Genomic DNA, 16,246 nt, shown 5'->3' on the forward strand with positions numbered 1-16,246 from the left:
ATCAGACAGCCCCCGGATCTGGATTCTGACCAGGTTGAACCGTCTGACATATGAACGCAGCCCTTCTCTCTCGCCCTGCTTAACGGTGCTCAAATCAAGCCTCGTTTTCTTAACAGGGATGTTCATTGAGAAGTTTGTGGCAAACAAGAAGGCTAGCTTCTTGAAGCAATCAATAGAACCGGATGGCAGGTTGCCATACCATTGTTGGGCAATACCCTTCAATGTAGCCGGGAATCATCGACACCAAGTGGCATCGTCCCACCCCTGTAGACACATGAGGTTGGTGTATGCCATCAGGTGGTCTTCTGGGTTGGAGGTACCATCATAAGTACCTACCAACACATTCTTAACATTGGTCGGCTGTGACGCCTCGGTTATATTCCTGGTGAACGCAGAGGGTTGTTCACCAAGTTTGAGCAGTCGGAGCTGCCAGTCCAAAGGATGAACGTTGTTGAATGCCTCCTGTCCTCCGAAGGGAAGCATCTGCATAAATGGAAAACTATATTGCCCGTATTGCACCTGAGGTGCAAATGGAACAGACCCTATCATCATTTAAGGATTAGTGTTGACAGACTTGTCGCCTATGCCACTCTCATGTATGGAGAGTGAGTTCCTCACAAAGGTTTGTTTGAAGATGTCTGGAAAGCTCGAGGTGGAAGTTGACTTAGACAGCTGCTGGTGTCTCCTCCGCTCATTGATTTGTCGAGAGTCAGAAACAGTTTTCTTTGTGGCCCCCGGCTGCTCTTGCCGGGTGTGCCTCTGAGGACCCTTAGGCATGAGGATCTTAGTCCAGTCAAGTCTTGCGGCTTCCTTCTCCTTCTCCTTGGGATGAGGAGTAGGCTGCCTATCCTTGACCAGCTTCTTCCTCCCAGATGGAGGTATCTTCTTTGCTGGTTGACCCTTGCTGGGACCAGCCTTGTTTTTGTTGATCATCTCCTTGATTTCACCCTTAAAGGAGTTCATGAAAGTCATGAGCTCGTCCCGGGTGACCAGAGCTGATCCTCTGGCCTTTTGGGTTTCCCCTTCTAGCCTCCTAGTGGGTCTTACTCGACCCGCCTGGTCTGCTTCACTTTCCATCTGATCTCTAGAACGAGTGTATTTGGAGATGATGAGCCATCTTTGGCCAGATACGTCTCCACATCATCATCGTCATCATCATCTTCTTGGTCAGTGAAGACCTCCGGCTGACGTACCGGTGGAGGAACGCTTGAACTACCCGGTTGGTTAACCGGTTGAGAAATACTTGGATCAAGAGGTGGTACAGACTCTTGAACCATCTTTGAGGTACTCTCCCCACAGACGGCGCCAAATGTTTTGGGTGTTTTTGTCCCTCGGGAGAGTTACGTCACAAATTCTTGTCCAGCGGGAGCTGTACTTGCAAAACAAACGGAGACTCCGGGTAGTTGGAGCTCCGCCTCCGACGATCAAGTTAGTAACTTGAATAGGAGTAAAAAGATGCGGAAATTAAGGTGGGTATCTGCTCAGATTCCAAGCTCAAGATGTCTCTTTCAAAGAGTAAATGTGTAATAAATGGTAAAACGTGCCTCCAAATGGAGGAAATCTCCCTATTTATAGGGTCCTTGGGATTTGTGCCCCTGATTAGGTTATCGAGCACTAATCATTGGTGGGCTGCGCCGTATGGCGACTTTCTCGGGATTTGGGCCATGAAGGCCGCCTTTTTTCCCATTTCTCTGGAATTACACGTGTCAAACAGAGGTTGGTCCATTTTGGACTAACCCTGAGGTGACACGTGTCACTCTTTGGTTGGACCACACGGCAGAGTAAAATTGCCCCAAACACCTTTAATGATTATTTCGGGTATTTTTTATTTCAAGGAGATATTAAAGGTATATGTCAAAAGAGTCATCAATATTATACAAAGGAGGGGATATGCCGACAGCGGCTACGTTGGGTGAGGGTGGAGAAGAAGGTGGCATTGGTGGGGCTTGGTAGTTTTATTAATTTTAAAACGAAGTTTTAAATTTCATTTTATTTTATTTTTTTTGTAAAACAAACTCAATGGCAATTCGTGTCACTGTAGACATCGCTTAACGAATTTTTGGATGACAACCGTTAAGTGGTGGTAAAAACCCATTTTTAAAATTTTTTTGGTTAAAATAATTTTTTTTTTTTTTTTTTTTTTGGAGGTGGTAGAAACAATTTCAGTCTTTATTTTAGGTGTTAAAATTCAACATTCCTTTTATTAAGGGCTTGTTCTATCTGATTTACTGAATTGAGGTAAACTGAACTGAACTTAACTAAACTGAACCGAATAGAGCTGAAATGAATTGTTTATGACAGAAGAAAAATAGGAACTGAACTGAATTGAAGTTAATTGAACTGAACTGAAATGAACTGAATTGAAATTAAGCAGAAGAGAGAATATGCCCGATCTATCTTCTTAAAAAATAAATGTATACTATATAATAAACTAATCACCAGCGTTATTCCTACTGTACACGTGTTGCACTCATAATAAAAATTTTCCCTCCAAAAACCTTTTTTTTTTTTTTTTTTTTTTTTTTTTTTTTTTACTTTAAACAATAACATGATAACAATAAAAATATTTGACAAAAAGTTTTAAAGGTAGATAATTATTTTATTTATTTATTTATTTTTTGTATAAGTCATTTCATTTAAACTAATTTTATTTTATTTGACTTTTATTATATATAAGTCTTATTATTATTTATTAGGAATTTGTTCAAGGCAAAAACTAGTAAATAAATAAATTAAGTCTTATTATTATTGTGAAACGCTAAACATCGCCCGCAATTTACCATATAAAGCCCACAAATATGTTATGATTTGACCATTATGCCCTTTTGCTAAAATTGAGATAATCTCGGTGTAAAAAATGTGGAGCCGTACTGGCTCGTCGGGGGAGACCGGATGGCAGGCCGGAGATGCGGGGGACGCCGGAGGTACGTCGTCGTCGACGGAAAACGAGGTAAGTGACCGCTAAAATTCACGGTTTACCGTCGTAGTGGCTCCGGCGCCTAGGGTGGACGCCCAAACCGTAGCCTGGACGTCCAAGCCGGACGCCAGAACCACCAGAGTGGCGTCCAGGCTAGACGCCCAGACCACCAGAGTGGCGTCCAGCCCAGACCACCAGACTGGCGTCCTGGGCAGACGCCACTCCACTGGGTGAGGCGGCCCTGCCAGGCGCCAGTCCAGTGGGTGTGGCAGCCCTGGCAGACGCCACCTTTAATAATTAATTTTTATTTTTTCCTTTTTGATTTTGTTGTTGTTTTTTATTTAATTTTTTTGTGAAAATAAAAAATCGAAAATGATTTTTTAAAAAAATTCGAAATGGGTTTTTTGTAAATTAAATTTGAAAATTCGAAATAGGTTTTTTTAAAATTAAATTTGAAAATTCGAAATGGTATATTTTTAAATTTAGTTTGAAAATTCGAATTGGGTTTTTATAAAAATTAAGTTTGATTATATATAATTATGTTTTTTTTTGTGTTAATTATGTGGAAATATAGAAATTAAATGTATTATCCGTTAAATGTATTTATTGTAATATATAATTGATGCAGGAATATGGTGGAGACGGAAATGATTACAGTGAGATATTTGGACATGATGGTCCATTTGAAGAAGCTCAACAGGCGATTGATTGGGCAAAACAGGTTGCAATTGCAGCTGGATTTTGCTTGGTAGTAGCAACTCATAAATCTCAACGGGATGGTAGAATGGATCGCATTTTGAGATGTGATCGTTATCGCAAAAGAGAAGAAAGAGATTTTCGTACAGCCACTCGGTTTGACACAAAGCGGAAAGGTTGTGGGTGTGAGTTCAGAGTAAAGGTTCGACAACTACGGAGTCGTGACGGTTGGGAAGTGATAGGTTACTCTAAATGGGGGTATCACAACCATGAGATGATAGTATATGAAGAGGGTCATCGACAACTGAGCGGCTTAAGTCCTGCTGCGAAACTAGTTGTGAAAGAAATGAGTGATGCTCAAGTGAAGCCTGCTAAAATATTAGCATCTGTGTTAGAGAAATTTCCAGAAGACCATCCAAACCGAAGACACATCTACAACGTCAGACAGCAACTCAGGTTTGAACGGTCAGAGGGAAGGAACCCTATACAGCAGCTGCTACACCAGGCACAATCACGTGGTTACCTGTTCTGGTTTGATTCTGATGAAGATACAGCGGATGTGACTCATCTTTTCCTTGTGCATCCTGATTGTGCTGATATGATCAAGTCTTGGCCATTTGTGATTTTGATCGACTCAACGTACAAGACAAACAAGTACAAGTTCCCTCTGGTTGAGATGGTTGGGATGGCTCCAACGAACCAGAACTTTCTGATTGGTCATGCAATCATCAGGGATGAGACGGCTCCAAGTTATTATTGGGTTTTGGAGAAGCTGAGAAACTACATCGGGCCTAATGTTCATCCAACAGCCATCGTCAGCGACTGTGAGAAACTACATCGGGCCTAATGTTCATCCTAGTTGGCGATACAAATACGCCAACGTAGCCGATCCCCAGGAAAACTGGCCTACACTGTCGGGGTCACACGCCTCTACGATGTCGCGTGGCCTGAGCTTGTTTCCGCCGCTCTTATCCGGAAACAAGGTACATCCGAGGAGTAGAAAAACATAAGCACGCAGCTGTGCGTCGGGCGTCCTACGTGCACTCGGGTACAAACACCGCTGCAACACGGATGCGATCTTCACACCTCCGTGTTCCCAAACACCTAGCGCCTCGGTGTACAGTGCAGCCCTGTCCACCGCCAACAACTCCGCCAGCGAATCTGCCTGATCCGCATCAGCCACAGCACAAAGTCGTTTACCCTCAACACGAATCCCCAGAATGGCCTCGACGTCATGTAACATGATCGTCATCTCACCGAACGGAAGGTGAAAAGAGTTTGTATCCGGCTGCCATCGCTCAATGAAAGCCGTGATCAGCGTACTGTCAATCTTATCGTGCATGGTGGCAGGAACGTGCTTCACCCCAGTGCCCTCCAGTCGCTCGAACATCTCGCTCTCCGCCGGCCAGGCCTCAGCCCATGTACGCAAAAAACTACAAGTCTTTTCCCGGGTATGACATTTCAACAACCCCGTAACTGAAGGCCTCTCCTGGTCCTCCTAAATACGGGCAGCTATGTGTCCTAGAAAGCTAGGAATCACACTCCCGTCAACAGGCCCACCGGGCACCTCACTCCTAACAACCCAAGAATCATTACCCGCCCTCGACCGTTTCCTGCTTGCCCCAGAGACAGTGGACGCAGATGATGTGCCAGATCTACTAACAAACCTACCACCCCTACCCTTACGCACCTCCACCATATGCGTCTCGTACATGTCATCAACCCTCTGACTGAATGGACCGTAATCATCATACGGTCCACTGCCATCGTCCACATCCTCATCCTCATCTGCGCCCTCTTCCTGCTCCTCCTCCTGGTCACCCTCCTCAGCATCATCATCGTCATCATCATCCTCATCCCGACGGTGGATCCGTTCTCTACGAACTGAGGCCGAAATACCACGGGATCTGACATGTCTATGCCCCGACCTCTCCACTGAATAACTTCTACTAAGAAGCTCTATATTCTTCCCCCCACCATGACGACCCTACACAAAATTTTAAAATATATAAACATACAAAAATTTATACGATAAATAATCATCATCGCAAATCAAATACACTAAAAACATACAAATAATAGTAAACAAAATATAAACGTAGAAAAAATACAACGAAATTGAAAAAAATTATAAAAATAAACAACAAAATATAAAAACAATTCAAAATTATATTACAAAAAAAAAAAAAAAAAATTAAAAACAATTTTTTAAAAAAATTAAAAAAAAAATAAAAAAAAAAATGGGGGGGGGGGGGCGCCCTGGCTGGACGCCCAGCCGGCGGTGGTGGCGCCAGATGCAGACGCCGCCACCAGTTGGCTGGCGCCTGGGCTGGACGCCACCGCCACGGTTGTGGCGTTTAGTCTAAGCGCCGCAGCCGTGGCTGTGGCGTCCAGCCCAGGCGCCAGCGAACTGGTGGCGGCGTCTGCATCTGGCGCCACCACCGCCGGCTGGGCGTCCAGCCAGGGCGCCCCACCGCGTTCACGGCGGTTTTCCCTTTTTTTTTTTTTTTAAACAAAATATACCTTTCCTCCTTGGGACATCCTTCCCTCCGCCGCCGCCGCCACTTCCTTGCCTTGCCGCCTCGACATTGCCGTTATTTTGAATTTTTTTTTTTAGAGAGGTTGAAAGAAGATGAGCAATGAGAGTGTGAGTGATGAGAGTGTGAGTGTTTTTTTTTTTAAGAAATTTTGGGAAACCAAGTGAATTTTGTGGGCTTTTTGTAGTAATTTGTGGGCGATGTTTAACAAATCCCTTATTGTTTAGAGCACTCCCAGCAGTGAGGAGAAAAGCCCTCACGAGTAAAAATAAGGGTGTAAAAAAAAAAATCCGAACACTACATCAGTGAGTGAAAAAACACTCACCGATGAGTGAAAATAAAAACCCTCAAGAGTTGAGGGCTTTTGGTGATGAACAGTAACATGTGGCCCCCACTGCTTTTGTTGTTTTTTTACAACGGTTATATTTTGTATTTGAAATATAACCGTTGTAATTATTTAAAAAAAAAAAAAAATTCACCAACGACCATAAATTTTTTTTCTCTATAAATAAACATGTATTTTGATATACTTTCAAAAAAAACCCATAAATTAGAGAAATTAACATATTTTCCCAATTTCTTCTTGTTATTATTATTATTATTATAATTATTTCTTATAAAAAATATTTCCAGTTAGTATTATTAATATTTTTAAACGTAATTATAAATTTTTATTAAATTATTTTTAAACGTAATTAAAAAATAAATTAAAAAATAGTGGAGGAGAAAGTGATGAGAGGTTTTTTTTTCTCCTCATTGCTGTGGTGAAAAAAACATTTGATGAGAGAAATTGTATGGGAGGAGTGAGAAAGTGGGTAGAGAGAGATTGAGAGGTTTTTTTTTTTCGTCACTGCTGAAAATGGTCTTAGAGTACCATTTTTCATCCCTCAACCCACAAAGTAGAGAATATAGTTAAAGTGTTAAACCCTTAGCACAGTTCCACTCTCACCTTTCTGACTACACTCCTTCATTTCTTCTTCAACTATTAGCAAAACACAGTCAACATTTCTCCTCTTCAATGGTTCAAATACAAGAACAAGAAGAAGATGCAATTCAACAACAAACAACAAAACCATCATCACACTTAAACCCAAAAAATCAAATGGAATCTTCATCTTCCACTTCTCTCTCCTCCCACCAGCTCCCCACCACTTCTCCACTCGCTCATTCACCCACCTCTTCTATTTCTTCCATTGACTCTGACCACACTTGCCACGCTCTCTCACCCACCAAAGAAACCTTCACTTCCCCCTCTCCGTCTCTAAACCCCATCCCGGTTCAGTCACTAGTTCCGGTTCAAGGGACCAGCCGGTTAACCCGTGACCCACCTGAGAGGATAACCAAGACTGAACCCGAAGACGGGACCGGGTTGGCTAGTGAAAAGATTAGCACAGCTAACAGGCAACAACTGCCGGCGTTAAAGAGGGCTAAGAATGGGAAGATGGTTAAAAGAGCGGGTTTGGTGTTGCGGTTAATCGAATTTGTTTTATGTTTGATTTCGTTCTCTGTCATGGCTGCTGATAAGAATCGCGGTTGGGCTCTTGACTCTTTTGATCGTTACATCGAATTCAGGTTTTTTTTTTCTTTGTTTGGTTATTATCGACTATGATAATTGAATTTGCTACACATATTTTAATTTCGATTATGATGGTAATATAATTCCAATATACTGTAAGATTTTGGACTTGTTATTGAATTTTACCATTTACCAATGGAGAAATTATTTTATCTGACTTATGATGATGAGTATCTGATACTTGTACATAGGGTTCTGTTGTTACATAATTAGAACTTGAAAGTATGCATGAATTGGGATTAATTTAAATGTGACGGTGTACAGGTACGCGATGTCAGTAAATGTTATCGGCTTTGCGTACTCTGGTCTTCAAGGACTTGATCTGCTTCTCCAATTGACTACAAGAAAGGATTCTAGGAGCCAAGTTCGGTATGCTTTCGATTTTGCTAGTGATCAGGTTAGTAATGTTTTACAATTTTTTGAATCTTTTGATTTATTTCTTTGCTGCATTATTGCATTTTTCGTAGTGGTGAATTGGTGATTGAACTTGATATTGCCCAAAATACTAAACTATGTTATTTAATTATTGTAGTTTGTTGTGGGAAGAAAGCTTTCAATTTTTGGAATTATGTTCTTGATTGAATTATAAAATGTTCACCCACTTCTAAAAAACTGCCTCTTGTATATTTGTCTTAATAATTGAGGTTTGTGCGGTTGTGCCTAAATGATAAGCTGAAGGTAAATAATTCCGAAGTTAACTTGTAAGCTTACTTTATGCTATCGTGCCTTTAACATACACATCCTCTGCTATTCCCAATTTGAAGTATATATGTAAGCATGGCAAAGTTTTTATGTGACTATCTATCTGAAGTGCAAATCTGATCGATTAAGTGAATGTCTAGTTAAAGTCATTTGGGTTTTCTTACTTTTGTGTTGGCGTACACTCTATAGTCTATACAAATCTAGAAATTATACGAATTAAAGTGTCTAGAAACATTAATGTTCTATCATTTTCTTGTTTATAATAGAAACAATGGGTAGTAGATGTTAATTATATCCTAAATACCAGGCTTTCATATTGACAAGAAGGGTTCTGATTTTCTGAAGATGGTAGTGGCATAGATAATTTAAGATGCTTTATGTAAGCCACAAAACTAGTGCAAGATTCTATATAGGTGGTTAGGTGCAACAAAAACTATCTTTGTATACACAATCTTATGCATTTGGAGGTTTGTAGGGGTTGTATTTTCATTCGTATCTAGTCAGTAGTTGGTACTCACCAGTACAATACCACCCCTCCCCCAAAATATCCATGTTGGCATTAGTTTTTGTGATGTCTGGTTGTTATGCTCGAAGTCATAGTAAGTCTGAAAGAAAATATATGGAAGAAGTTCAATTAGGATATTTGTTAGGTCAAGTTTTGCAAGCAAAATTATGATGAAATTTCATGAGCCGAAGTAGGTTCTTAGACTTTTCGGGTGTAAAGATTGCAAACCAATCTGAAAACTGCGAGCCAAAATTTAGGAAACATTATCTATATCTTTCAACATGTTTGTATCTCCTCGGATATTATCAAATATAAAATGCAGTATCAGTTTTTATGTGAGTGCATCTTGGTGTAACTAGTCTGAAAAGGTAATACTCCCACAAAATACTTAAACGGGATGCCTTTTCCTTGGCTATAAAATTTGGAAGATCAACTTGATCAAGAGGATTACTTTGCTTTGAAGAATTTTTAGTGCTGCTGGGATTGCATTTTTATCACCTTTATTCTATTTTTTGTTTTCCATATAAATGGTCGGTATTTCTTGTCATATTAAATTCTCTACTTTTTGAAGTACTACTACATAATAAACCTTAAATAGGCCTCTTGTAACTGTCTCATTTTCAGTTGTAGGTAGAGGTGAAAGATAATTTTACATATCTAATCGTAATAACAAACGAGTACCTTACTCGTGGAATCTAGTAGAGTAATTCTTTATTTTGCTTGTATGTCACAAGTAGCAGATTGGAAAGAGTAGATACTGTCCGTGCTGAATTCTTTTATTATTTATGTTTGGAAATGTTGATCGTAAACTAACCTCAATTGTATTCTCATTGCCACCCTTCATATCATCTAGTAGGTCTTTAAATGATCCTCAGGGCCGTCTTGAACTTTTTGGGGGCCTTGTGCTATTTAAAATATGAATCTGGTGTAAAAAATAAAAAATAAAAAAAATTATTGAATTCCTATTTTTTTATTATCTCCATTCCATAATACTCGAGCAATTGACACGCTTAAACTTAACACACATGACAATATGTGAGTTTGACTTGTTATTAAGCATTATCTTTTTTTTTTTTTTTTTTGACGGGAACTTAAATTATTTAGAAATTAATATAAGTAATTAAACTTCATATTAAAAGCTATGTACAAACATTGGTGCGTGTGGGGAGAGTCGAACTCGAATCTACCGACCAAGGCTCTGAATCAATGAATAGCTACAAAAACCAACTCAACGACTTTGTTATAATTTGCATTTATTCATTGTATATTGTTTTTATACTTAAACTGATTATACAGATTTTGGGGGCCCAAGTAACATGAGGCCCTGTGCACAGCCCAATAGCCGGCCCTGATGTTCCGATTCTTACATAATCCCCCAAACTACCGCCCCACCCCTCCCCTTTACCGTGAAACAATCCCCTCGATCCCAACCATTCCCCTCGCCGTCTCTCTTTCTTTTTACACCCACCTTCTTTTCTCTTGCTCTTTACTTCACTCTTTATCTAACCCAAAACTGTAAAGATGATGTTTCAGCCTTGATATTGTACTACCCCCATGGCAGGTGTCTTTATCATGGACTCACCCTTGAAGAAATTTGAATGGCTCTTGTCCCTGATTTGTTCTAGCGTCTCCTATACTTTTATGTCACTGAAGATTTTAAGGAAGATAATATGAAAGGGAAGACAGTGGGGTCGAAAATGAGTTTGGAAGACCGCTGGGGTTGCAACTTGCAAGAGAGTTGACAAAAAATGATTTTAATGTATTTTAGACAGTGACAATATTAATCTCTAGAAAAGTTTGGTTTTACTACTGTTTTGATTGTGTTAGTTTCAGTTGATTAAATTCGGTCGGATGTCGTCCTAAAGCTGATTTAGTTTCATCGGGTATTTTTCTTTATTAAGATTGAAACCCTTTGTCAGGTTTACATGATCCTGATCCTTGCTAGTTATATGTTCACATACATTTTAATTCGGAAATCTAAAGTTTTGTACTGTTTTTTGAAAATCTGTACTGTCTTTTGAATGGCAGGTGTTGGCATATCTTCTACTATCAGCCTCATCTTCGGCTTTTACAAGAGTGGATGACTGGATTTCCAACTGGGGTAATGACAATTTCCCCGCTATGGCAACTGCATCAATTGGAGTATCTTTCGTTGCCTTTGCCTTTACCTCTATCATCTCTGGCTATTTACTTTGTACTCAAAAGTTAACTTAAAACATGCCATTTACAAATATACTTGTATTATGCATTGTGGATTGACGCATTGATCTACGTCTTTTTCTTTTTTATGTACATGCTAGTTACTTGTATGTACTTTAAGATCGATGTAATGTTTTGTTACTTTTTTCAAGCATTGTGTTGTACGAAGTAGTATTATCTATTTAGGAATTAGGATGTTATGTTCTCAAATTCTTTTCCATGGATACCTAAGCAGCTAAGCTAGTAAAATATTACTCCAAATTATTATTGTTTATTATTTTTTTTTCCAACCACGTCAATTAGACTGATGTATTGAGAACTTAAATTTCTGGTGCAATAAAAGAAAAACGGAGAAAGTATTAACTATGTATGTGATACACAAAAAACCTTGTAATGATTAAAATAATTTCAAATTGAATTCACCATAATATAACTTATCTAGCTAATGATATAGATGGATTTGTGGCTTCCAAAGCTAATTAATGATTATTGTTTCAGAAAAAAAAAAAAAAAAAGAAAAAAAAGCTACTTAATGATTAAACGAACATATATCATAGTCTGTTTTATTCGATTAAAATTGCTAATTTTGAATTCATAGGTATAAATAAGACAAGAGAAATTAGCTAATATATGATGCACATTCTGTATTTGATCTAAACTATACTATATTAAAAAATATCTTATGTATTTTGGACTTCGTTGAATAAAAAATCTATGTTTATTGTAAGGTTATATAGAGTATACTTGACTGATAATTATACATATAACTTGGGGTCACTAATTGTTAAGTGAGAGTCGTGTGACATGGTTAACGCTAGAAAACCAAGTTAACAGGATTACTCCAACGTAAGATTACATGGTAGTTAATTACGACATTTCTTGTATATGACATTTCTTGTATATATGGTAGTTTCTAGCGAAACTCAATTGATAAGGTAGTTTTTACTTAAAAATGCTGAAATAAATTACTTATACTTTAAAACACCGTCTTCTGTAGTCTTTCAAGTAAGTAGCAATGCATATGCAAGTCACTATTAAGCTATGCATAAATAAGAATTTTGAAGATAATAGTCTCGCATCTAACAAGAGCCAAATTATAACAGTTAAAAGGTTCTAGAAAGGCTCTTAAATCTAAACTAGTTTCATGCTAATGCCTAATGAGATCAATTCCTCTTTAAGCTATGTCACTCCGTTGGAATTCTAATAAATTCCTAAGGGTTCGTTTGACATTGTTGTGGTTTTCTATTTTTTGGTTTTTGAAATTATAATAATTTTGAAAACTGACAACAGGAAAGTGGAAACACCTTTTTCTTGTTTTCTGTTTTTGGTTTTTGGTTTTCAAAAAAAAGGAAACTGAAAACCAAAAATGATGCCAAACAAGCCCTAAGTTTTTGTTTTTGTTTTTGTTTTTGTTTTTGTTTTTTTCCTTTCTATATGAAGTTGTGTTGATGAAAAAGGTCTTGATAACGTAAAGATATTAATGAGGTTAACATAGAAGAACGATGGCAATTCTAATTCTTTCAGATTAAACATTTAGTAGTGGTTACTTATTTACTCACATTATTATTCATAATGCGGATAAGGTTAAGATCGGAAATATGTAATGGATGCAGGGCTCTGTTCTAGAATTTAAATCAGACCAACTCCTAGGTGGGATTGGCTCGGGAAGGGTAAAAGATCTAATCTCTCACAACATTAGATTATGGAATGTGATGTGCCAATCATCAAGGGTAGATTTGAATGGATTACGGCTCAAAAGATTCTAGATATGGAGTTACCTTCTTGTGAGTAGAAGGATGTTCTTTATTGGGGAGGACATTCCTCTGGAATGTACACTGTTAAAACATGATATGCTTATCTAATGCGTGAGTTTTCTTTAAAACATGAGGATTTAGGAGATACTGTCTTTTACAAACTTATTTAGGAGATACTGTCTTTTACAAACTTATTTACAAGCTCAAATGGAGCTTATTCTTGTGGAAGCTCGATACGAATGGTTTGGCAGTTAAGTCAAACTTGGCCAGTGGAGGGGTGGATGTAGAGGATACGTGCGACTCATGTGGTATGGCGACAGAAGATCTGCAACATTTGTTTAGGATGTGCTTTTTTGCGAGGTATGCTTGGAAAAATTGTCCACTGCATATTTCGTCTGATGCTGATGAATCTACTCCTGTGCAACGGAGAATTATCTCCTGCTTTTTAATAGCAGGGATGGGAAGAATAGTGAACGGATTAATATGTTCATCGGGGTGCTTTGGAGCCTTTGGTTGACAAGGAATGGAAGGGTTTTTAACAATGAGGGAGGGTTTTTAACAATTAGGGAGGGTATCTGGTGGACTTATTCATGTACTACAACATTACAATGCGGAAAGGCTGGAGGATAGATGCTCACTAACAACTAAGGGGATGGGGGATAATGGTGCACCGACGGGTTTTGTTAGAGTTAACATTGGCAGTGAAGATGAACGTTTCATTGCTCGGGATGACAAATTAGAGGTGACCGTAATGGTGGATGGCTCATGGCATAAGAGTACGGGGAATGTTGGCATGTGCTGGGCTTACTCCTTTGACCAAATAATCTTTTTGGAAGGTGGAGGCACTTTCGGAAAAGCGCTTTCATCTCTACATGCGGAACTTCTGGCTTGTGTAAAAGCTATCCAATGGGCGAGACTGAAAGGGTACCAACAACTAATTGTTTTTACAGACTCCCTAGATCTTATACAACTAATACATCATCCAGAGAAGAAGGGAAATCAGGCTGCTTTGGACGATTCAATATTTGATACAATCAGGGAAGCTGTTGAGGAACTATATCATTTGGAAAGTAGGAAGGGACTAGATTACACACGCCCATGAGATTGCTAATATGTGTAGCAAGTTCAGAAGTTGCGCGCGGCACCTCCGCGCAACTCTGTGTCTTGTGCGCACCCACTGTTCAACGTTGACTTTGACTCGTTACGAGCAATGTTATACGATGAAAACGATATTGTCGCTTCAAGGTTAATCATTAAGTAGGTGCTAAAATATCACTTTGGCTAACAACGCTGTTTAACTTAGTTACCTTTACTTTGATCGTCTTTTTTTTTTTCTTTTTTTCAAAAAATAAAAAAATATATATTAATTATCATTCTTTTTAAATTTTCGTAAAAAAAAAAAAAAAAAAAAAAAAAAAAAAAAGTATGTGGCAGATGCTACTCTTGAAGTTGCACTTTCCACCTTAGCGTAAGATAGAAATTTGCATGCGATACTATTTTTTATTATGATAATTCGTTTACATACTTTATAATCGAACTAATAACATTACTTCTTATGAGGTTCGTCATTAGAAGTTTGCATCCCTTAATAGGACGTCATCATTATGTTTATTCTTAAACGTGCCTATTTTCATGTTCATTATGTTTTAGTTGTAATTGATCAACCTTGATTTAAGAGTATAATTTATATACCTCTTCTAAGGTTTAAAATTTCATGTTCATCATGTTTTAGTTGTAATTGATCAACCTTGATTTAAGAGTATAATTTATTTACCTTTTCTATGGTTTAAAAAAAAATCCCGAGAACCTTACTTGGGATGTTTGCCACACAAAGTAAAAAAAAGAGAGAGAGAGAGAGAGAGCGAATGAAAAAAAAAAAGAAGAAAAAAAAAATTTCTTAAAAAAAAGGGGAAAAAAAAGTATGATAAAAAATTATTATTCTAAAAAAAAGAGAGAAGATATTTAATGATAAAACCGAGAAAATGATTTAATTATTTCTTGGATTTTACATTCGGAGGCCATCATTCTTTTTAAGCAAATAGTAATATATTATTCTTTTGAAGATGAGCAGTATGAGAATGATAATTAAAAAAAAAAGATATAAATCTTTATTGTAATCTAAATGGTCAACAAATACCATAGTATATTTGATCATTTTTTGGAGTATGTTTGGGTTGATTAATATTCCTAAAAATTTAATGAGCATTTTCAATCCAACTTTATTTTCTTTCTCTTCTACCTTTTTCGAAAACAATATTTAAACTAAAATCTTTAAATGATTACCTTGCTGAAGTCAACACAAATCATGAAATTCCATTAATAATTGTTCATGAATTTTTTGATATTCTTCATCAATAAACTTTCTTAAAGCGAATTCATATTACAAGGATTAAAAAAAAAGAAATAAAACAATTATTTTGACTTTGATCCATTGTTTGAATGCTTGGTAGAAAAGATTTAAGTGAACGCGCTCAATTTCTCGTAATACACATTACTAAGTCATCTTCCACAATCGCATACTAGTCCAATCATGGGTGACAAAGCAGCATTGGAGAAACTTAGAGTGGAACTCCAAAACCTAAAGGCCCTACGAGAAGAAGAAGCCTAAATGAAGGCTCATAAAAAAGCTATAAAGGCTAAAATAAAAGCAGAGAAAGAAAAAGAAAACATTCTGCAAGAAAAAGCAAGAGTCAAAAGAGTAAAGCCCTTGTAGAAACTTGTCCTTCAAGCTAACTCAGGGAATAAGTACTTCAATTATGAGCTTGCACCACAACTTAGTGGCAAGACTCTCCCAGAAAAGTTCTTGACTACGGATTTGCCAACCTTTAAGGTTACAGACAATCCTAGGACTCACTTAATGAGCTTTATTAGAATTATGGCATTGAAAGGGGTTGAGCCAAGCTTATATGCATGTACTTTTTCTCTTTCATTGGACCCAACTGCTAGATCATGGTTTTATAACCTCGATGGAAAAAAAACTTCCACTTGGAGTGACGTGGTAAAAGAGTTTTGAACCCAATATGGAAATAACATCGAGCTCACAACTACCTTGCACTATCTTGAATTGCTTAAGCAAGGGGAAGAAGAAGGGTTCATTGACTTCTTTTCCAAGTGGCGATCAAAGGTTGCTCTTCTTTCAGAAAGACCTCCGGATTATGAACTTGTCCCAAAGTTCATAGACAATATGTCTCCACCATACAAGTGTCATTTACAATACCTTGGTTTAGACACATTTCAAAAAGTCTATATTGTGGGAACATTTATTGAAAGGGACTTGATAAATAAAACCATGAATCATATAGATGGACTTGATTTTTAGAGAGGATTTCACCTATGTTGGAAACGGACAAAGCTCGAAGA

The 16,246-nt window shown here is 37.8% G+C and overlaps 1 protein-coding gene across 1 annotated transcript; it reads left to right on the forward strand.

The window, feature by feature from the left end:
• Positions 1-6,859: 6,859 nt before the first annotated feature.
• On the forward strand, positions 6,860-11,393 carry LOC110700306 (CASP-like protein 4A1). Its single transcript, XM_021877828.1, has 3 exons — positions 6,860-7,722; positions 7,991-8,123; positions 10,962-11,393. Exons 1-3 carry the CDS (start codon positions 7,169-7,171, stop codon positions 11,145-11,147), a joined length of 873 nt encoding a protein of 290 aa, XP_021733520.1. The 5' UTR covers positions 6,860-7,168; the 3' UTR covers positions 11,148-11,393.
• Positions 11,394-16,246: the final 4,853 nt, after the last annotated feature.

This window comes from Chenopodium quinoa, unplaced genomic scaffold (assembly GCF_001683475.1).
Source record: "Chenopodium quinoa cultivar QQ74 unplaced genomic scaffold, ASM168347v1, whole genome shotgun sequence".
Lineage (NCBI taxonomy): Eukaryota > Viridiplantae > Streptophyta > Magnoliopsida > Caryophyllales > Amaranthaceae > Chenopodium > Chenopodium quinoa.

Coding starts and splice junctions, on each gene's coding strand:
- LOC110700306 (XM_021877828.1), top strand. CDS start 7,169: ATGGTTCAAATACAAGAACAAGAAGAAGATGCAATTCAACAACAAACA. Junction 7,723..7,990: donor GATCGTTACATCGAATTCAG/GTTTTTTTTTTC, acceptor GACGGTGTACAG/GTACGCGATGTCAGTAAATG. Junction 8,124..10,961: donor TCGATTTTGCTAGTGATCAG/GTTAGTAATGTT, acceptor TTTGAATGGCAG/GTGTTGGCATATCTTCTACT.